The 22,707-nt window shown below is 41.5% G+C and overlaps 1 protein-coding gene across 1 annotated transcript in view; it reads left to right on the forward strand.

Annotated features, from left to right (window-relative positions):
* LOC136445801 (MAM and LDL-receptor class A domain-containing protein 2-like) overlaps positions 1–22,707 on the forward strand; it is a 71,243-nt gene that overhangs the window by 23,572 nt on the left and 24,964 nt on the right. Inside the window, exons 36-69 of the mRNA XM_066443942.1 lie at positions 70–157; positions 764–898; positions 1,578–1,721; positions 2,564–2,706; positions 3,050–3,163; positions 3,719–3,803; positions 4,150–4,275; positions 4,650–4,799; positions 5,112–5,224; positions 5,752–5,919; positions 6,632–6,722; positions 7,347–7,502; positions 8,072–8,203; positions 8,775–8,880; positions 9,477–9,571; positions 9,651–9,748; positions 10,340–10,421; positions 10,716–10,841; positions 11,153–11,311; positions 11,646–11,779; positions 12,309–12,473; positions 14,401–14,491; positions 15,060–15,206; positions 15,792–15,941; positions 16,506–16,759; positions 17,197–17,407; positions 17,808–17,954; positions 18,701–18,798; positions 19,051–19,215; positions 19,909–20,047; positions 20,475–20,609; positions 21,325–21,468; positions 21,878–22,036; positions 22,432–22,544. Coding sequence (XP_066300039.1) covers positions 70–157; positions 764–898; positions 1,578–1,721; positions 2,564–2,706; positions 3,050–3,163; positions 3,719–3,803; positions 4,150–4,275; positions 4,650–4,799; positions 5,112–5,224; positions 5,752–5,919; positions 6,632–6,722; positions 7,347–7,502; positions 8,072–8,203; positions 8,775–8,880; positions 9,477–9,571; positions 9,651–9,748; positions 10,340–10,421; positions 10,716–10,841; positions 11,153–11,311; positions 11,646–11,779; positions 12,309–12,473; positions 14,401–14,491; positions 15,060–15,206; positions 15,792–15,941; positions 16,506–16,759; positions 17,197–17,407; positions 17,808–17,954; positions 18,701–18,798; positions 19,051–19,215; positions 19,909–20,047; positions 20,475–20,609; positions 21,325–21,468; positions 21,878–22,036; positions 22,432–22,544 — 4,563 coding nt within the window. The remainder of the gene's footprint in view (positions 1–69; positions 158–763; positions 899–1,577; positions 1,722–2,563; positions 2,707–3,049; positions 3,164–3,718; positions 3,804–4,149; positions 4,276–4,649; positions 4,800–5,111; positions 5,225–5,751; positions 5,920–6,631; positions 6,723–7,346; positions 7,503–8,071; positions 8,204–8,774; positions 8,881–9,476; positions 9,572–9,650; positions 9,749–10,339; positions 10,422–10,715; positions 10,842–11,152; positions 11,312–11,645; positions 11,780–12,308; positions 12,474–14,400; positions 14,492–15,059; positions 15,207–15,791; positions 15,942–16,505; positions 16,760–17,196; positions 17,408–17,807; positions 17,955–18,700; positions 18,799–19,050; positions 19,216–19,908; positions 20,048–20,474; positions 20,610–21,324; positions 21,469–21,877; positions 22,037–22,431; positions 22,545–22,707) is intronic.

A 22,707-nucleotide genomic window follows, 5' to 3' on the forward strand; every position in this document is an offset into this window, starting at 1 on the left:
CCATGGAAATATTGGTTTTTCTGTGCATGTGTGTACAATGAATGTATAACATTGTTATCATGACTGCAGGTACTGCTGGAGGGTGTGGTGGGTTCTGGACATAGTGGAGACATCGCTGTTGATGACCTCACTTTCCAGGAAAATGTAGAATGTCCTCGTAAGTACATATGTTCAACAGAGCTTTTGCTTGTTGTGTTAATGATGGACTGTGCAAAACTTATGGTCCAGGTCCAGCATTTGTTACAACAGAAATTAAAACATCTTACTTAGGATACGTTTGTGAAGGTCAGATATCCAGGTAAACAATATATAAAGACAGTTCAAACTCTACAACTGGAATTCGGAGATTTATTTCCGGACGTTTTATAGTGACATCCATTGCTCTTCTTCAGCGTCACTAAAGTGAACTAGCAGAACTATCCAGCACTTACATACAATAACTACAAAAAACGGTTTTTACATTTTTACTTAGGATACATTCTCCATAATGCTACCCATAAGGTCACACCAACTTAATTTCTTTGTTCCCCAATTTAAGAAAGATTCTGAGGGGAAATTCTGTACTTTGCATTTGGTGCACACAGTTTCAGGGAGTGGAAAGATGCAAGTTTTTACATTGTTCTCTAATTGTCTGGGAACCAATTCAAAACACATTGGCATGGTCGAAAGAAATTTGCTTGCTTTGTTTGCTTGTTTGTCTCTTTGTCATTTTTTTGACAGTAGAAGATTGACCCTCCTTACTAACATGTGTATGTACTTTCAGCCCAACCGACCACAGCTCCCCCGTGTGCGGTAACCTGTTCATCCAGCGACGCCCAGTGGCCTTCGTGTGTTCCTCAGACTGCTGTGTGTGACTTCAACCAGGACTGTAAGGACAAGGATGATGAAATCATCTGCGGTTAGTATAGACTTATATACTTATGCCCTATTTGTTATGTTTAGTTTTAGTAGTAGCTGTCCACTGTGTTTTGCTGCTGTAGTGGTTTGAACACCCTGCACCTGCAGTCAGTCTTTCTTCAAATGTCTCCACTTTGTCTGGTTCATTGCCAGCTCCCGTTATTTCTTTCTGCCTGCAACGGTCCTAGTCCTCTGTCTTTGAGGTGTGCCTCAAAGATAAGTTTCCCATTCATACAGGGGTAAGGGGAACTTCGCTTTTATTTTGTACCTGGATCTTGGTTTTCATTCTTTTGTAAATGTTTTTTTTTTTTTCATCTAAAGACTAACATTGAATTAATTGCCAGGGAATTGACATATCTTCTTTTTAAGGAGAAATATTCAACACTTATGAAAATACCCAGATTTGTTTTAAATTGTCAACATCATATTATTGAATTTCTTTATTTGGGGTATATCACCCATAGAAAACAGCCATACAAACATAAAAACACAAGTAAACTATGTATTGTGTTGTATCATTTTTCAGGTTATGACTGTACACTAATAAAGATCCCAAGATTTCTTTCAAAATGTCAACATTTTATTATTCGATTTTTTTTGTTTCTGTTATGTCACCCATACAGCCTCACAAACATAAAAGCACATGTAAACTATGTATTGTGTTGTATATCATTTTACAGGTTATGACTGCACATTTGAGAACAACGATGGCTGCCAGTGGAACGAGACCAGCACAGGAACGTTTGCCTGGCGCCGACACCGCGGCTCAACTCCGGACTCCAACACTGGACCTCCGTTTGACCACACCACTCTTTCTGCACAAGGTATCAAACTTAACCTTTAACCTTTAACACTAATCTGCCAAGTTACATAGATATGCCACTTTTGCATCTCAACTGATCACTGGAGTGCTTAGGTCCCAATATGCATGTCACTGATATGTTAACCACCATTAACATTAATCTGCCGGGTTACATAAATTCACCACTTTGAAAAACAATGGGTTTAAGAGATCTCTTGTGCAGCACCTCCCAGGTATGCACAGTTTAGATATACAGGAGTGCATTTTACTGGGGGATGTTTGGTTGGAGATATGTTTGGACGTATCTTTTCAGGGTGGCAGAATTATGTACCTTCAGGCTGGTGGAATTATGTTAGTAGATGTTACAACATGCTGCTTCAAAATTCTTTATTCTCTTTGACAAGATAAAACATTCACAAAGATGCAGAATCTGATGTTATTTTGTATTCTCCATGGTACTGATACTACTGTTGTTCCACTAAGCAGTAGTCGCCCTATGTTTTGATCTGTCCAGGGTGCTGAATTTGCTGCTGGTAGTGGAAACTCTCCTGTATTCTGGAAATCCCACCTTAACTAGTAAATATGATAGAAATCCTCATAAGTAGATTGCAGTTGGTCAAAGTAGATTTGCAAATGAAGTCTGCCAATGTCTTGCCATGGCATTACTTTTTACAGCATGAATCAGGAAATAAGATCAAAAAGCATTACCTTGAACTTGTTGTAGCATAGATATTGAATCTGCTTTTGTTTCTAAGATAGCCCTTAACCTTCTCCTTGCTGCCTAACTCCGAAACAATAGAGACTGGGGTGCCAAACAGCTACTTCAGTATGCTAAAGGTTAATTGAATGCCTTTTGCATTGCAGGTTTCTACATGTATGTGGATGCCAGCAGTGGGAACGTGTACAGCTATGCCACGTTGACCAGCCCCATGCTACAGCAGGCCAGTTCCACCTGCGAGCTAACCTTCTGGTACCACATGTATGGCCAGGACATCGGCAGCCTCCAGGTGAATTCAGAAAACCGTTGTCTGTTTTTCTTACTGACTGTGAATTGTTGGTTTTGTACTACCTTTTCTAAACAGTTTGTATATATGATTCGTTAACTATAAGGTGCCTCCCACTGTGGATTTGAAACATTTTGAATTAGAACAATGTTGTAGATAAAGTTTCATGACAGTACTAGTGTGGGGAAAGTTAAGTAAACTCTTAGTTCAAACAGTCATGGTAACATAATGCAAGACAGCTCATCACGAAAGCCACGCACTTCAAACCACTGCAAATATGTCATGATTTACAGTATTCAAGGCGTGTGCTTTGTCTACAAATTGCTGATAAATATATTATCATCAGGTTGTGAGGCAGCAAGGCACCACCCAGGCCACCCTGTGGGAACTGTCAGGGGATCAGGGTAACGTGTGGCAGCAAGCTGTGGTCTATGTTGGAAGGGTCAACACACCATTCCAGGTGAGAAATACTTTGTTTTTCAGTACAAGTGTCATTTTATAGTTCCCTTTCTCTCTTCAAATGATATAAGCAGAATGTAACAATGCTGTCAAAATATCAATGTAAAATTTACGTGTCTTATCAATTTCACATGTAGATTGGACTGAATGAGTCAGTTTGTGAGTGAGTCAGTTTGTGAGTGAGTGAGTGAGTGAGTGAGTGACTGAGTTTGAGTGAGTCAGTTTGTGAGTGAATGAGTCAGTTTGTGAGTGAGTGAGTCAGTTTGTGAGTGAGTGAGTCAGTTTGTGAGTGAGTGAGTCACTTTGTGAGTGAGTGAGTCACTTTGTGATAGAGTGAGTGTGTGAGTGAGCGAGCAAGTGAGTGAGTGAGAGAGTGAGTGAGTGAGTGAGTGAGTGAGTGAGTGAGTGAGTGAGTGAGTGAGTGAGTGAGTAGATTGGTAGATTTAGGAACATTATCATCATTATTCAGCTATCCCAAAGCAATTAAAGCATCACTAAGGATGAATTTCTAGTTGGGCCCATTGTCAGTGGTATTTTCTTATCCCATATATTACAGTTACTTGTGCAAGCTCGACGTGGCTTCAATCACCTTGGTGATGTGGCCATTGATGATGTCAGTTTCCAAGGATGTGCTCTTCCAGGTTTGTGCAGATACAACAGTTTACTACTTATTTAGTTTGTTTATCATGATCAATTCCTTATTTCATTTCTTTACCAAGGTTAAACACAAATCTCCAAGCAAACCCCTAAGGAAATATACGTTATCATCAACATTTGAATAAAAAACATTGTCATGTAAGGTTTGATTGAAAACACTGAAAGTAAACTACAATGTACGCCAAATAGTAGTTACTCAAGCAACTGGATATGATTTTGAAGTAACTTGCTTGAGTAACTGTATTTGGTGTATCTTATTACCTAGATGTCTAACCTTTATCAGCGTAATGATATACATGTAATGTGTTTTCCACAACTTTCTGTCCTTAGTTCCAGTCAGTGGTGACTGTGGAACTGGCCTGTACAAGTGTTCCCAGAGAGGAGCGTGTATCGACAACAACCGTGTGTGTGACTTCACGGACGATTGTGGGGACAACACTGATGAACAAACGTGTAGTGAGTAACTTATATCGATTTATTTCCCTCATTTCCGTGCTAGCTGGTGTGTTTATCATTTGATGTGGACAGGTGGTCTTAAGAAAGTCCTGTCTAGTATAGCGACAATCTGTCCAAATAGACCAGATTTTAGCGGTCCCAAGTGGTTTTCTTGGACAGTTTTGACGGTACGCCAAAAATAATTACTCAAGCAACTGCATACAATTTTCAAAATTTTATCCAGTTGCTTGAATAATCATTTTTGGCGTATCTTACTACCTGGATGTCTAAATTTCATTAACGTAGCTTTGACGGTATGCTATTTTCGTGCAAATTGAGTCATAATTTTTTGCCCTGCTCAGTTTTTTTCTCCACTTACCCCACCTCCTCCCCAGATGCATACCCTGGCCGCTGTGACTTTGAGGTGGGCTTGTGCTCCTGGTCCCAGATGGCTACCGATGAGGCTGACTGGACCCGACAGTCAGGCCCTACCACCACCACCTCTACTGGCCCTGCTATAGACCACACCACCAACACTGCCACAGGTAAGTCACATCCTACAGTCAGGCCCTACCTCTACTGGCCCTGCTATAAAGCACACCACCAACACTGTGAAGGGACGAAGAGGATAAGTAAGTAAGTACCAACACTGTCACAGGAAAAAAAAAAATTATGTTTGTGAATGTGAACATAGCATTTCCCAGAGCTATGTAGGATAGGGAGGGCTGGAAGAGAAGGTGCATGAACCTCCGTGAGGCCTTCACGACCAGATGATGAAGCATTGGTAGGTTAAACATCTTTCTTGCTGACAAAATCTTGCAAACTGAGTGAAATATACTGTGTTTCTTCCCCTTCAGGCCAGTACCTGTACCTGGAGTCATCGTTCCCAGCCAGCCCGGGTGACAGAGCACGCCTGGCCAGCACAGTGCTGCAGGTGTCACCTTCTGCCACTGCGACAGACACCTGTAAGGTACGTGCTTGTCTGAGCACAAGGTTACGTTAGAAACGTTTGTTACGTTAGATACCGTAATGTCTGTTTTACTTGATTTCCAGCCGAAATTTGCCACTTTGTAGAAGAAAGATTTTGACCTAAGAATTTGGCAAAAAATGTGAATTTAGAGCTTTCTGTGGCCATTTTCACCATATACAAAACTTTGCCATTAAAGATCAAAACTGAGTTTTTTTATCTAAGTGCTTGTTCTAGTAGGTGTCAGACAGGCTTTTCATTTGGCATCATTTGTGCCATGTTGGATTACAGTGTATATCAATCCATTTACCCACCAAAATGTCCCTCAGGATTTAAATGATGATAATCTAATGGGATCTTAACTTTCCTGGAGATTCTTACCAATTTTTTCCGATGTCTTTTTAGATTTGAAGTGACAAGCATGTATTATGGTATAGAAATGTATTATTCTTTAGGAAGGGAAAATTCAACATTTGCCAGCGAGCCCATTCAAAAGAACACTCTATCATTTTGTCTCTTTCTGTCCATAGCTTCGATTCTACTACCACATGTATGGTGCAGACATCGGTGATCTGAGTGTGTACACCAGGGTACAGGACGGAGGGCCTCTCACCAGAGTTTGGTCCATTTCGGGACAAGTTGGCGACTTCTTTGTAAGGGCAGAAGTGGATCTGCAAAGTCCTGCTGGACGATTCCAGGTAGATTTTCTGGTTGGGTTGGTAGTTTGTCCTTGTGTTGGCGTAACGGTCCTGGGTTTGAATCCCGACGTGCCACCGATACTGTGCCATTAGGGGAAAGGCACTTTACACGACTTTCCTCAATCTACCCATGTGTAAAGATGGGTTTCAGACTTTGGTTGGGGAGGTAAAAGGCAGTTGAAGGAGAGGGATGGGCTCTGTCCTTCAATGCCGTGCCCTAGACACAGGATTAACAATCCACTGCCCCTACAGCCCAAAGATGGCCTTAAGTTTACGTTTACCTTAGTTGGGTGGAAAATTGTACCATTTGCTCACCATACAGTTTAATATCTTACATGTACATTGTACATTACCTTAGACCTTAGATCCTCCCCCAACTTTGTTGCATAGGTCAACTTGGCTTCAGATACTTCTCCTCTAAAGGTTGCGATCTTGTGCCACTACTGCCATTTCCTCCAGTGAATGTAATCCCAGCTTCTTCCCGTCGTTTTGCAGTGTTCACCTGAGAGTGACCTTAGGCCGTCCTCTCGGACGAGTGCCTTTCGGCTTCCAGGTCATGGCAATTCTAGTCGTTCTGTGCTCGGTTAACCTCCACGCATGCCCGGCAAAAGTTAATCTTCTTACATGTACATCTTACATGTACATGTATGTCAAATAAGTTTTACATTTTGACCACTGTCTGTCTTACTCCTACGACTGTCATTGGTTACAGGTTATCATTGAGGGGACGGTAGGGTCAGGCTCCGAGGGTGACATCGCCATCGACGACGTCTCCTTCTCAGACATGTGCCAACCTGTCATTGGTAAGGATTATTCTAACGCCATTTCAATTTGAATTGCTAGTTCTTGGGTTAATAAAGCAATGCTGACATCAATTCAATTTGCCGGTTCTCTGGTTTATAAAACAACGCTGAACTGAAAAAATAACAATGCAGAGTTTGAGAGGGAAATATTTACCAAGATGTACAGTTGTAAGCCTATAGTTGTTTTGAGCTGATTATGGAAATTAATGTAATGAAGCTTGCTATTCAACCTCTTGGCTGCAAATCGTTCAGTCAATAAACTAGTCATAATACCTTTAGTTTATACTGATTTTTTTCTGATATCTAGTTTGAATTTGATGATAGTCAAAACTCATTTTCCTACTTAATATTCTTTGTCACATTTGATACAAAAGCCATGCATTTACAGTGTACACAGTGGCTTGAATTGCATGACAGCACAATGTGTTTCAAAAGATCTTGATGGTTGTGCAATTGCAAGGAATTCTGCTGAAAGACACAATGCGACTGAAGTGACATTCCCTTCTTGCTACAGTTGTGCTGCCCATAGGTACAAAATATAAACTGATCTTGTCAATGATACTTGTGCAATCACAAGGAATTCTGCTGAAAGACACAAACAATGACGTTCCCTTCCTGTTACAGGTGTGCTGCCCATAGGTACCACGCCCGTCCCCACCACTCCAGGCCCCCCCTGCCCAGCTGACCAGTTCCACTGTGGGAACGGTGCCTGCATCCCCGCCACTCAGTACTGTGATGGTACGGCCCAGTGCTCTGATGGATCTGATGAAGCTACTTGTGGTCAGTTTAGCCTTCTCCCTACTGCCTAACTCTGTAACCAATAGGGAATTGGATGCCAAACAGCTACTTCATAGTGCTAAAGGTTAACATCTTATTTAGGGCCCAGAGTGCTTTGTGATATGTGTGTTGTGTGTGTTGCAAAGAATGCTGGGATGGATGCATATCCTCCTCTGTTTGGGCCTGGTCACATTTGTCATACAATTGTCAGATGATCACAAACTGAAGGCATTTTTGGAATACTCATTGCGGCCGGAGATTCGAGCGCCACAGAAAAAATCACCGCAAATGAAGAAACCTCAGAACTTTGCACCTTCCATCGCATGTCAAGTGGAGGTAGGAATTGTGTATATAGTTTTTTTTTCAAGACCTTCTCACGACACTACAAAGTCACATTCATACGTGATGTATATCGCTGTGCAGTGTAATAACTTTAAAGGTAGATTAAAATTATGAAGAGGAGTAACCAAAAACACTAAAAAAATTCAAATGTGAGAGCTACAACTCTTTGTGAGCCTCACTTTACAAATTTACAATTCAACAATGACTAACACCATATTCCTCGCCTACAGGTGCCTGTACCTTTGAAACGGACCTCTGTGGTTACGTAGACACTAGCTTTGGGTCGTACAACTGGCAGCGTTACCAGGCCAACACTCCCGCTGCGACCGGACCGGACATGGATCACACCAGCGGCGTTACAGGTCACTTTTAACTTCCTTTCCTGGAGTTTGGTTGTCCGTAGAAATCCCCATTTATTTAACCTTCATTAGCATTTATCCGTCGAGTTACATAAATCTACCGCTTTGAAAAACAGTGGATTTGAGTGATCTCTAGTGCAGCACCCCCCAGGTATGCACAGTTTAGATGTACAAGAGTGTGTTATACTGGGGGATGTTGGGTTGGAGATCTGTTTCGACGTATCTTTTCAGGGTGGCGGAATTGTGCACACTGGTGGGATTATGTTCGTAGATGTTATAATATCAATGAAAAACCAATGCGAAAAGGAAGAAAAGTGTCAGTGATTCTACAAAATTGCCAGTGCCCTGAGCTTAACTTTTTAGTTTCTTGTTTTCTTTGAGAGGGAGGGAGGATTTTCTAATACTATGCCCAGGACAAGGGGAACTAATTTCTTGCACAACATGATATCATATAGAACATCATTGTATACTTCATGCATTTCAGAAGATTTTATTGAATCTATTCTGACAATGACTGCGCTTTCCACATATTATTAAGTATATACTAATATGTGCCCTCAATGCTCACTTTCAGGCTACTACATGTCTGTGTCTGCTATTGGAGGGAGTGTAGTCAACCTGGCAGTGCTACAGAGCCCAGCCTTACCTGCAGTTGGACCCAACTGTCAAGTCAAGTTCTGGTCAGTATCTTTGTTCTTGAGATAGTCTTACAGTGTACACAATTGGACTTTCCTTTTCTCCCTAACATCATGTCAACGTTGTGTCTGTGCAACAGGTTAACAATCTGATTGTCTTATTTCAGCTTGGCGTAGGCTGGTATTATCATATGGAATCCCCTAACACATCCATGTAACCAATTTCCCCTACTGTGTTGAGATCCTGAATGATTTGTGAGAATGCCTGTCAATAACTTTTAAATGACTTGTATATAACACATTTAGTAAGTATTTAGCAGTCTTTCCAGACGATCGTATGTATCTAGTACATTGCAATTTTAATCTAGGGCTATTGCAATGTACTTTTTAGTGTGTTATGTATCTGATAAACCAGTTCATCTCATGTTAACTTTGCATATCTAACTCCAAGCTAATGTTTAAAGCTTTCTAATGAGGATACCTCTACCTTACTAAGCGACAATGATTATAACGTTCCCAGGTGCTACATGACCGGCACCCATGATGGACACCTGTCGGTGTATGTGGGCGCTGTCGACGGATCCCTGAGTCAGATCTGGCAGGAGTCGCTAACTAGCACACATTTACTCTAACGTTCCCAGGTACTACATGACCGGCACCCATGACGGACACCTGTCGGTGTATGTGGGCGCAGTTGACGGATCGCTGAGTCAGATCTGGCAGGAGTTGCTAACTAGCACACATTTACTCTAACGTTCCCAGGTACTACATGACCGGCACCCATGACGGACACCTGTCGGTGTATGTGGGCGCAGTCGACGGATCGCTGAGTCAGATCTGGCAGGAGTCGGTGACCAGCACACAGTGGAGACAGGGGATGGTGGGCATCGGCCGCCAGGAATACGGCTTCAAGGTAACAAAAACAGGACAGTTTGTGTTCTTGATGATATATATATGTAGTGCAGTAGTAGTCCACTGTGTTCTGCTGCTGCAGTAGTCAGGACACCCTGCAGCTGCAATCAGTCTTTCTTCAATTCTCTCCACTTTGTCCTGTTTGCCGCAAGCTCCCTTAGTTCCCGCAGTTTTCTTTCTGACCTAAATGGTCCTAGTCCTTTTTCTTTCAGATCTGCCCTCAGTAGACTCAGTAAGTTCTTGCATGTATTACACATGACATTTTCTGCAATAATGTTTTCTTGATCATCACACAATTTATAGTGATCACCAGATGCTTACAGATCATCAAACCCCATTAAATATGAGTATGTTAAATGTAATAGGCCAGATAGAAGATACACCTGGCCAGAATCATATGGAATCTGTCTTTCTTGACTGTTTTTGCAAAACAGTCAGCCTTACTTGATACTCTGCATAGAAGATATTTAAAGTGTGTATTTTGATTGCTGTTAGTTTTAGTCAGCAGTTCTTCTGGAGAAGAAGAATTTTTCTTATTGATAAGAAGCAGTTTGTGTCTGGTAAACTTAAGTTGTTGTTTTTTAAATTTCAGGTGGAGTTTGAGTACTTCCACTTCTTCCAGGGAGCCCGGGTAGCATTGGATGACATCACTTTTGAAAACTGTGAACTTGGAGGTAAAATGTTTTAAGATAAAAATTCTTTTGGTCTTTGAATTTAGCCATGCATACGTGTCACATTTCAGCAGATTGAACAGTCCGGTTACATTATTCAAGCCAACATCAACTAGTTTTGCTTTGTGTTTTTTTTTTTCAAGGATCAGAGCTTGTATGGGCTCGAATTAAGTTCTAAACAGGAACTATGTGGCTACAGCATATGGCGTGAGTGTGTACGGTAAGATAATGGCTTGAAGTTGTCCACAACTATTTGCCACCACTAATCTTGTTTAGTTTCCCCGTCATGTTCTGCAGATCTAAGACCTTGTCAAGCTCAAGAGTTCTTCTGCATCCAGTCTGGAGACTGTGTAAACTGGACCAAGATCTGTGACTATGCACAGGACTGCCGGGATGGCAGCGACGAAGCTGACTTTGTGTGTGGTGAGTGCATCAATTATTCAGGAATACATTATGAAAAGTTTTCCCAAATATAAAACATTCTGCCTGCAATCTGTCAAAGGTCACAATAGGTCACATTAGGTCACTACAGTTTCAAGGTAATCGGGGAGCTGCAGGTGTCCTGGAAGGCTTCCTTAAGCGTGAATGTAAATTTTTAGTCTACTCTAGAAGTAGTAGTACAGTTTCAAAGAACAAGACTTATTGTAAATTGGGCCTAAGTAGAGCTCTGCTTAAGCAATTTGCTAAATCGATATAGAACCATGATCTTCTTGCCTTGTGAACCCATGTTGCAGGTTCGGCCGCGTACCCCTATGAGAGATGCGACATGGAGACAGACCTCTGCTCCTGGACGCAGGAGCTGGACGATGACTTTGAGTGGGAGCGCCGGAGTGGTAGTACCTCCTCTTACACCACTGGCCCCGCTGTCGACCACACGACTGGGGAGACCTCAGGTGGGCTTTGTTTGTTTGTTTGTTTGTTGTTTTTCTTTGTGGGAGCGCAGAAGCAGTGGCACATTGGGTTTGTACAGATTTATTTGATCCACTCACAGGACCCCCTACTCTTTGACTCTTTTCAATAAGTGTGATTTTCTCGTACTGAATTGAAAGTTCAACTTTGATTATGATAAGTATTCTGCATCATTTCTGCCAGGCTATTTATTACATCTACATCGATGCTTCTAGTTCCAGACAGCCTGGCGATATGGTCACCACATGTTCTACATTTTAGCTCCTGGTTCCAATTAGTTGCTAAGTTATTTGTTATATTCTGCATCACTTCTACTAGGCTATTACATCTACATCGAGGCCTCCAGTCCCAGACAGCCCGGGGACGTGGCCAGGATCAGCGGTCCCGTCATCCTGCCCACTACAGACCTCCCCACCCCCCAGGGGGCTGCATCCATCCCACCTGGCTGTCAGGTACTGTAAATTCCTTTAATTTCGCAGTAGGGAGAAAATGGTGGTTTTTAGTTTTTAGCTTTTGCCTGCCTACATAGGGGAAAGACAGCACAAGTTTGCAGTGAAGACGTTATTGCAAAAACATCAAACCACTGAGAAAATTTCAACATTTACCACATATATCAGTCCTCTCTTGTGTACTACAATATGTAAGCGATAAGTCTCAGGTCTAAGTTACTTTAAGTAGTTTTGAAAAGAACTTGCAAATGACTTACCAACCAGAAGCTATTTCAATTACGAATGTATATAAATTTTGTATCTTAATGAACTGTAACTGAATTTAAGTTTGCAAGGATATAACTTTGCATTTTTAGCTTATAATTCTTTACGAATTTTGTACTTCAATGTATTTTGTATTGAAAGAATCTGTATCAACATATTTCTTGTCAGGACAGCACTTTTTTTTAAAAGTGGGTGATGAAACTATTTAGTAAATTTCATTAGAAATGTTGCCTTAGTAGCTTACAATGTTATTTTGTCTTGCCGATAGTTGCGTTTCTGGTACCACATGTACGGGCGTAACATCGACACGTTGAATGTGTACATGAGGACCCAGATCAACGGCCCGCTGACCACCCTGTGGTCCAAGACTGGGCAGCAAGGGGATGAGTGGTGGCTGGCTTATGTGGACATCTCCAGCGATGCCAACTTCCAGGTACAAGGTCCTTTCTTATGTCACTGGCCATGTGGGAAATCAAAATATATGTACATTTGTAACTCTGAGCCTTTGTTAATTTAAAAGCCTTTGACTAGTTGGGCAGCCCTGGCTGTATGTCTTGATGCAATCAAGTAAATCAAATCAAAAACAATACTTCACTTCCTTGGAAGCAATAAAAGTTTATAAGACTGTAAGGTTTGATTATACTATATACAGTCAAACCTGCCTAGGCGACCACCTTTTCAACGCGACCACCTGGCCATGGCGACCGCTTTTTCTCGGTCCCGAACATTTTCCACATAGGCACAAGCATTAAGCTGCCTGCCCAAGGCGACCACCCGTCCAACGCGACCGCGACCGCCACGAATTGGGACCGCACAGAGCACAATCCCTGCCCATGGCGGTCGCCTAATTTTCAAGCGTGTGGTGACATCAGATCATTTTGCTGTCGGATTTCACGGAAATGTTTTCAAGACTTTAAAGGACAAAAATAAGATCAAAAATATATAGATAGCAATGTTATAGCATCGATTCCTCCATGAAGTGTTTTAATAAAACGTTCCCCCTATAAACATTGTAAAGACAAATGTTTGTGATGTTGTTGTGCCTATCGTAATCTTATAGTTTAACGTGAACTCAGTTCCGTTTAAACTCAACTTTCAAAACGAATACGTAGTGCATGGCGTCAAAAAGTCAGATTTCACAGAAATTACTATCTATTTCTTGTATTTTCAACAAAAATGTGCCGGAATCTTGCTAAATTCCGCCGAAAAATGACTTCGCGGCGGGCAAAACATCAGGCGAGAAATGTTGTTCCTTGGTCCCGACGCCATCTTGGATTTCGGGCGGCCCGGATTTGGCGTACCGCTGACCTTTGTAAAACACGATGATTTTGTGTATGAACATTTACGAATACCCTTGTTATTGGTGAAAATCAAAATTCTTATTTTCTTTTTATTTCCATGAATCTCACAAACCTTTATTGGACGCTGTGCGTTCTGCTGCACTGACTTACCTTTCGATGCGGTGGCACAGAGCTTCACGGCGCGGCGCGACGAAATCACACCGTTAACGCGTTCCGTTTTCATCTTTAGTTGTCAGATCGAAAATTTTTTGACCCTTTCATCCAGCGGTCGGCGACCCAAAAAAGGCTGGGACCAGCAGGCGTTTTCTAGGGATCTGTCTTAGGCCTTAAAACTTCGATAATGTGCGTGTGTGTGTGTACTATTCAATGTAACGTGTGAATGCGGGAGGGCGCTGCGAGATCATCGAGGCAACCATCGTTTTGTAGTCAAAATTATGACGAAAATTTGTACAGGCTGTAGCGGTATACAATTATTACATCGATAACGGAAAATGTAATTTTTGTAGGATCTTTCTGTCAATGAGAATTGAACCTGGTGAGGGTCATGCTGTCTAAATTCACATAATTTTTTCATCATTTACGTATTGTATTTGAAAACCTGGACCTGGAAACATGTGAGTGGAATCCTCTTCATGGCGACCACCTGTCCATCGCGACCGTTTTTGCTCAGTCCGCCGGGTGGTCGCCTTGGGCAGGTTTGACTGTATTTACTATAAGCCCAGACTGTAAGGTTTGATCCACTCACACTGGGAAGAACCCTTACTCTTTTAAGATTAGTGTGGCAGGTTCTTTGACTTGCTCAAGGTGTGGCTCTTCTCAAACACGGGACCTCCATTTAACATCCTATCCGAAGGACGTCCCTAACGGAAGCTAAGTACTCATTTACACTTGATTGAAGTGAGGAAAGGTGTGTAAAGTGCCTTTCCCAAGGGCACAACCTCAACGGAATAAATCAGGGGACTCCGGATTTAAACCCAGGAAATCTGGGTTCTGGGCCAAACACCCTTCCATTGTGCCACCAAGACGCCACACAAAGTTTATATGTCTTCTCTGCTGCAGGTTGTGATAGAAGCTGTGCGAGGAAACGGAGCTGCTGGTGACATCGCCATTGACGACGTCTCCTTCACACCGGGCTGCAGGGTCGACTTGAGTAAGGTCTTTTTTTAGACTTGCTGCTGTTCAAGAAAATGGAGGATGGAAGACAGTAGAAAAGACATGAAAAGAGTCTGATGTTGCACATTGATACACAATATATACCTACATGTACATGTAGTCAAGTCAAAGTTTATTGCACAACCATTGTAACAGGTACAATGTAAGGCAAAGTGTTGTATAAGACTATTGACTAGTTACATTGATCTAGTACAATCTGTGTAGATTCTAAGATGTAATATGATACAGTAGTGAAAGAGACATATTTAGGTATTGTATGTCTACAATACAGCTACATATGCTGATACATGGTGTATGACAACCAACCAACACTTTGTCCATCTTCAGAAAAACTGACCTACTCACTTCTACCATGACTTGTGGTTTTATGCTAAATGGAAAAGTGATTTCAGTAGTGGTTCAAGGAAGAGTAAACTTTCAACATTGTTGTATAAGAACCAGTACAGATAAGCTTTTCACACTCTAATGGCTGATTCCTGTTGATCCATATATGTACAGATGAGCACTGTCTTGTTCTGATGATTAAGTTCTGTTTACCCATACAGCGGCCAGTTTGGCACCACCCCCCACCCCAACAGCGGCTACCTGTCCAATCGGCCAGCTTCCCTGCTCATCTGGCGAGTGCTTGTCCTACAGCAAGTTCTGCGACTTCAACTATGACTGTCCTGACGCTAGCGATGAGTTGACTTGTCGTAAGTTAGCAACTTTGCTTCATTGAAGGAAAAGACTCTTTGTACACAACCAAGTGATTTATTCAACCAAGGTTTTGGTTATGTACAGAGAATCTTTTTATTCAGGCACTTACTTACCAACCTGATGAAACTATTCACAAACTCTGCTTCATAATTTACATTTGTAGAAATCTTTGAAGCAAAGGACATTGTGACTAAGTTGATGCAGTTTTTCTAATCTTCTACAAGACACAGCGGAAGAAGATGTAGAAAGATTGAATGCTGCTGCAGGACGTATATACAATGACTGCATATGTAGAGACTAGTAGATGATGTACAATATACGTTGTATCTATATTAGGTTCCATGTACCAGGAAAATTCTCTAACTGATGTAATTCTCAGTGAGTATGATAAACAGTGGACCACAGCTGAACATCCTGTCCAATGAACTACAATGTTTGCAAATGCAAGTCTGATGACAGTTCTGAATTTTTTGTGTATGACATCTAGTTAAGGGTAATAATTGATTGTATCGCAATTTATAGTATACAAAGTGTTTTCGTGAATTCCACTTTATTGACATTTTTCTCAACACTCCTTCCAGCATCTGTGTGCAACTTTGAGATCCAGGACGACAACATGTGCTACTGGACCAACCAAGCTAGCGATGACTTTGATTGGCATGTGCACAGCGGACGGAACACTGCCGCAGGAACTGGACCAACTGTGGACCACACATACAATACACCTGCAGGTAATGGACATAAACTTACAATAATAGCATCTTTCCTTTATTTCCCTTATCTAGTTCATTTGTAAAGACACTTGTGTTAAAACTAACCCCTGCGCAACTGCTGATAATCTCATAGATATGAGGCTAAGCAGTAGAGAAGAAGGAGAATGGGAGGGGGGGTGTTATACAGGGCTGTTCTCCAGGACCTGTCCCTATGTCCGAGGATGAAAATTTGCTTGTTGGGACAGAACAAATTCTGTATGTTTTCTTTGTGGACCTTCAAGCCACATTTCCTTGCTTCTCAGATATTTTGAAGTAAAATTTTATCTTCTGGTCAAGATGAAATCAGAACGCTAGGAGGAAAACTTGCAACTTACTATGAACATCAGATTCTATATTCACAACCTGAAACTGTTTCCACCAGAGCACAGCCCTCAAACTATACTTTCATGTTAGTATTTCAATTTAATGTTAATAACATTTCTAAATCCGAGAACCGACAAATAGAATTGGTGTGGGCTTATATAGTATTAGAAAAGCTAAGACTAAGAATAAATAGAAAATTTCCGGTGTCTTTCTCTACAGGAAAGTATGTGTGTATAGAAGCTGCCAGCCACTACTCCATGAAGGCAGAGCTCCTGAGCCCCACATTCGGACACTCCGGCACGACCTGTAAGCTCAACTTCTGGTACCACATGTACGGAGCCAACATCGATGGACTCACCATGTTCCTGAAGATAGGAGAACAGAGGAGGCTGTTGTGGTCGGCTAGCGGGGACCACGGGGATGTGTGGAACAACGCTGTTGTCAACATTCCTCCATGTACTGCAAATTTCCAGGTGGGTTGGACATGTAGGTCATTATCAAGCTAGAAGGTGTTTTTGATAGTGGACTGGCTGGGTTTGTATGATTGTGTGCTTGTTTGTAATGGATTGGATGGGTCTTCATTATATTTGGTAGAAGGGTAGGTGTTGGGTAGGCAAAGGTCAAGTTTGATATTGGACCTCCTAGCAGCTTTCTACAGTACTACAGCAGAACTTCTGGGTTTGACTCAGGAGGATACATGTAGCTGAAGCAAGGGTTGATGGATTTTCATTCCTTTAGGCATATTGTACCTTAGATGATGATTCATATAATGAGATGCATTTTCTGCAAATCAGTGCCTAATTTATGTGGAAAACATTAATTATGCAAATAAATAGTGTGCAATCCGGGTTTCTTGTTTTTCTCTGTGTACTATGTATTTAACCTCCCAAACCCTGTTGTAACCTCCCAGGTTCTGTTTGAGGGCAGTATTGGTACAGAGACAGTAGGAAACATCGCGCTGGATGACCTGAGGTTCCAGGACTGCGGCTATCCCAACCCATCTGACTCGTGTTCGTCCGACCAGTTCCAGTGTAGCAGCGGCCACTGCATCTCCAAACTGGCCACCTGTGACTACACTCTGGACTGCTGCGATGGATCAGACGAATCTATCGGACAATGTCGTAAGTTTAACTTAATCATGTTCAGTCAGATTGGGCTACATTATTTTGTAAGGAGACAGGGAAGGAATGTCAAAAAATGTTTCTGTAGTGAATAAAGGAGAAGGTTCCATAGTATTCCTCTGTCAAAGTGGTGAATTATCATAGCTACTGTTTTTGTAAAAAAAAGTTATGACAAGTTTGTATAAATGAAGACTGTTATGCCTGTAAAGCTTTTTATAGTCACATTTCATCTATTCTAAGCTGAAATGTGTTCCAATTGCACAGAATGTCAATTTTGGTCCTTATAAATGAAAAAAAAGCCCCCAAAGACCTCATTTTCGCTATTGCACTAACTGCAAAATGCAGTTCAACATACATTGTCTTGTAAAAGGTAACATTTCCAATATACTGTCTTCCCCAGGATCTGTGCCCATGTGTGCCTTTGAGAGGGACCTGTGTGATTGGACTCAGATGAACAATGATGACTTTGACTGGAGGAGACATCGCGGCCACACCAGCTCTGACGCCACCGGCCCCCAAGCGGACCACACGTCCGGCTCAACTAGTGGTAAGGCCACGCAAATCTTTATTTATCTGTTGTTGTTTTTATTATTTACTTCAATTTCACCACAAAACAAGGCTTCAAAGAGCCACTCACATATTTGGGTTACTGTACTGGACTGTGATGACGGATGCTTGTTTGTTCACCCTTGACCTGAAAAGTTTAAAGTTGTAACCATCAGGGAAGAAACCTGTCATTTTGAATGGCATTTTCACTTTTGTCTGAAATCAAAAACACACCATGAACTCTTTCTGAAGTAGCACCTTAGCATATTTGTTGTAATATTTGAAGGAATATCAGCGCAAAACAGATTTACTGCCATACTACTTATCCAATTGATACATGTACAGGTACAATGTACAATTTTTATGCAACATTTATGTGTTTATGTCCTTGGTGCTGAAAGGTTTACTCAATTTTGTCTACTACTGTTAATAGTAATACATTTGATATATTTGCGACTAGTAATTTTAGTGGATAGGAGGAAAGGGAGAATACGGCATTTAATTTTAAGGGCGGGAACAAACATCACTGTCTCTAATGTTAGTGATGAAATGTTTGTGATGATGACATTTTAGCAGTTGACAGTAGCTATAAAACCAAGTTAAGAAATAAATAGTTACAGTATTTTGTTACAATTTTTTATGAAGAGAGCAGCAAATAGAGCCAGTGAGGCATTGTGTAATGACATAAAGTCATGCTGTAACTGTGTTACTATTGCCTTTAATATTTCTTCTTATTTTTCCCTACAGGCTATTACCTGTATGTGGAGACATCCAGTCCCAGAGTGCCTGGAGATGTGGCAAGAATAGCCAGTTTCATCATTGACGAAAACCCCAGAGACTGTTATGTACGTAATCAAACCTTGCAAACCATATTCATTGACCAACGAAATCCAGCAGTGAATTATGTGAAATCCATAATCGAAAAGCACATCTTATGAATTTCCTTGAGCTAAAGAAATAAGAGAGAGATAACATGATGTGCAGTAATATCATAAAGCAGGCTTAAATGCACAGAGATGGTACAATCTAAGCTACTTTTCCCTTGTAAATATTGTTGAGAAGCTTTAACATCTTTTCATCTTTTCTTGATTCTTCAGATGCGGTTCTACTACCACATGCTGGGCATCGCCATCGGCAACCTGAATGTTTACATCATGCCCATCGGCGGCTCCGACATGAGGCCTGTCGACAGTATAGCAGGGGATCAGGGTGACGCATGGCTCCGAAGGAATGTCCTGCTAAACAGCCTAACACCATTCCAGGTTAGTAGTGTTATCAACAAGACTAAACTTTTCGTCCAACACTGTAAGAGAAATTGGGACTTACCCCAAATTTTCGGTTGACTCCATCAACCCTGTTCACGGAATGAACCCGGCTACTGCAACGTGACGTCAGAGACACGTGACCGCAGTAGCGGGTCATACATGCCAGATAAATGTGTCGTCCCCCGTCTCTATTCAAGGTAGGTCTGTGGGCTCTGATGTAAATTGCCTCCGTTACTCCTCTTGCAAAGAAATCCGGTTCTGATTTAGGTTAGTAGTGTCTTTACTTGCTTGTACAATGGCCTCATCATCATCATCATCATTGGTCCTCCTCTTACAAAGTGTAGCAAGTGAAGTTTGCTCTCCAGAACCAGGACTTGTCGTTCATTGCAGAGAGTAGTTCTTGTCCTTCCAAATTAGTTTCGGTTTCTATGAGTTTCTTGAGTGTTGTGATCAGTCGACCAATCCTTCTCTTTGCATCCGGGTGGCCTAGGGGGTAGTTTGTGGTAAAAGGTGGTGGAAGGAGAGGCCTTCCAATACCGTGCCCTAGACACAGTGGATAATAACCCACTGCCCCTAACCCACTGCCCCTATGTATGATGGTGTCGAATGCTTATACTCTTGTTAAATGTATTTGATCTTTAAAATTCTTTTAACATCACATAGAAAAACTGACTTCTGTTGTGTTTCTAGGTGGTTATAGAGGGAGTGCGCGGACAAGGTGTGGCAGGAGACATCTCCATAGATGACGTCACCTTTACAGAAGGCTGCAGCCCATATGGAGGAACAGTAGCACCCCCAACAACAACCCCTCTCCCTACTACAACACCAGGTTAGCAGGAGTCTGCTTTCTTTTGTTTGAGAAGAATTGGTATACATAGGGCAAAGTTGATTTACACAGATGGCTTTGATCTTTTATCACTTCATGTTATCTACCAAGGCATTGAGACTTGTTTCATGCTGTGTTCAAATTCGTGAGTAGACCATCCTTACAGTGTGCAAATAGGTACATTGTAAAATACGTTAGAAAATGTTTAGATCTTAGAAATTGCATTGTGAATAAGCCAAACCCATATAGTGATTACAAATTATGATTACTTTGATATACTCAATGACATATACCATCAGTTGTAATTTCTGTATTGAAATTGTTGTATTTACTTTTGTGTATCAATATTTGTAGAAGACCTTACGAAAGTCCCTTTACTTTTGTTGTGTCAATGAAGTTCATCTTGTCCTCTGTGTTCTCCTACATGTAGCGACTACCATGATGGCCTGCCCAGCTGGCCAGCGACCCTGCAGCAACTATGCCACCTCCAGTCAGTGTGTGGCCGAGACGTCATGGTGTGACTTCAGACCCGACTGTGGAGACCGCTCAGACGAAACTGACTGCAGTAAGTCTGTTTGTTTGTTTGTTTTGAATAATTAGGCCACACCAATGTATCTCTTTGCTTCTTGGACAGTGAGATTTTAGCAAGTGGACAACATATCAGCAGTGAGAAGGGAGAAAAGCTTGAATATTACTGTTACAAGAATATTCCTCAAACAGTGACTTAAAAAGAAAGGTAGCGAAATACGCACCTCCAAATTTTTGACGTCTCCTGTACGTCTTGTTCACGGAGTGACCTAGTCTTGCGAGAACACGAGACTAGACTGAGACTTTTGAAGATTATTACTGAATATTACTGTATTCATCGCTCTTTAAATCTCAGTGCGCCAAGGTATAAACCCGGTCCTCAAGCTTTGTTTTCATTTTCTTTTTCCAGTTAAACAATTCTTTTTAATTCCAAGAACCCACAAATCAAATTAGCATGGCCTTAATAAACCATTTATTCCTTAATTCAGCATATCACACCAGTTTTGTATAGTAAGTACAAGCTGCATAAGACAGTACTCTAAGGTTTAATCCACTTACACAGGGATGGACCCCTACTAATATGTGTGGTGAGTTCTATAACATGCTTGAGGTGTGGCTCTCCTTAAACATGAGTCCGCTTCTCATCGAAAAGACATACTGTAAAACTCCTACACTTGGCCTATAGTTTCCATTCAGGACCTTATTTACCCTCATCCAGTGTACTCTCAACATGTATTTTTGCCTACTTCCAGACAAGATCTGTAACTTTGAGGGAGACAACTGCCGATGGAACAACTTGCCGGGTGCTGACATGAACTGGACCAGGTCTACAGGAGTAGACACACAAGGAGACCCGAACTCACCCACCATAGACCACACTGGGGGCAGCAACCTTGGTATTAGGACCATTTTTTTGCTGTATCTATTGTGTGCGATAGCCTGTTGGTGTAGGAAATCTGCTTTACAGTTTAACAGTTGTGGCTGATCATATTACATTTAAGCCAAGGATAAACTTATTACTTCACCCCAATGGAGCAAAAGTGTTGATGTGTGTATGTGTGTGTGTGTGTGTGTGTGTGTGTGTGTGTGTGTGTGTGTGTGTGTGTGTGCGTGCATGTGTGTGTGTATACACATATATACAATGCAGCATTGCTACATGTAGTGCTGCTATTATTGTCTATGGAATGGGACTTGTCACAAAACAGTGTGGGTGAGGAGGTAAAGTCTACATATTATGTACCTGTATCTGTGATTGCCATGTTTTATTAGATTTTAATGCCTGACTTCCTGCATGTTGTGCTCCAGGGTACTTTATGTACGTAGACTCCAGGCCTGCAGCCTCCAGTGGGGTGGCAGAACTCCGCAGCAGAACGTTCAACGGTGCTGCGGCAGCCTGCAGGGTGGAGTTTGCTTTCTTCATGTACGGATCAAACGCTGGAACTCTGGAGCTGCTGATGGATACAGGTATGGAGACATTTGTCTCCCACCATATCACTAGTTCAAATACTAGACTGTTGAAATACCCTGGCCTTGGTTTTGTTACATTTATCTAAAGTGATAACCTTTGATAGGCTTGACTTGCAAATATGGAATGCTATCTTACAAATTACAATACAGTATATATAAATACATATAAAGATTAGGTATTCAGAAAAAGTATCTGCCATTTTCACATCTGATATAGCGTTATAACTTACAGTAATTTGCATTACAGATTTTGCATTTTATGAGGTAGCTTCTGTTAACACTAGTTTCTATAGCACCTGCATGTCCACATTTACACTTAAAACCTCTGCAACATGTGTGACCAGTAGCATACTAAAGATTAATTGCATCTTGTGTACTAATTATTCTATCAGAGGGTGGTCGCACTTCCCTATGGAGAGCTACATCCACCAACAATGACAACAACAAGAACAGCTGGCAGACTATTGGCGGTGTTTCTATTGGACGCAGGAGACAAGATTTCAAGGTATATTTCAAACAATTATGCCCTTCGACTAGATTATCTCAATATGTATCAAAGTAAAACTGCAATTTCCAACAAAAGAAATTGGACTTTCGATAGAAGAACTGAAGAACCAGGCTTTATACCAAAAATCTGAATCGATATGTTAGTAATGTAGTAATGTTGT

This window comes from Branchiostoma lanceolatum, chromosome 12 (genome assembly GCF_035083965.1).
Source record: "Branchiostoma lanceolatum isolate klBraLanc5 chromosome 12, klBraLanc5.hap2, whole genome shotgun sequence".
Lineage (NCBI taxonomy): Eukaryota > Metazoa > Chordata > Leptocardii > Amphioxiformes > Branchiostomatidae > Branchiostoma > Branchiostoma lanceolatum.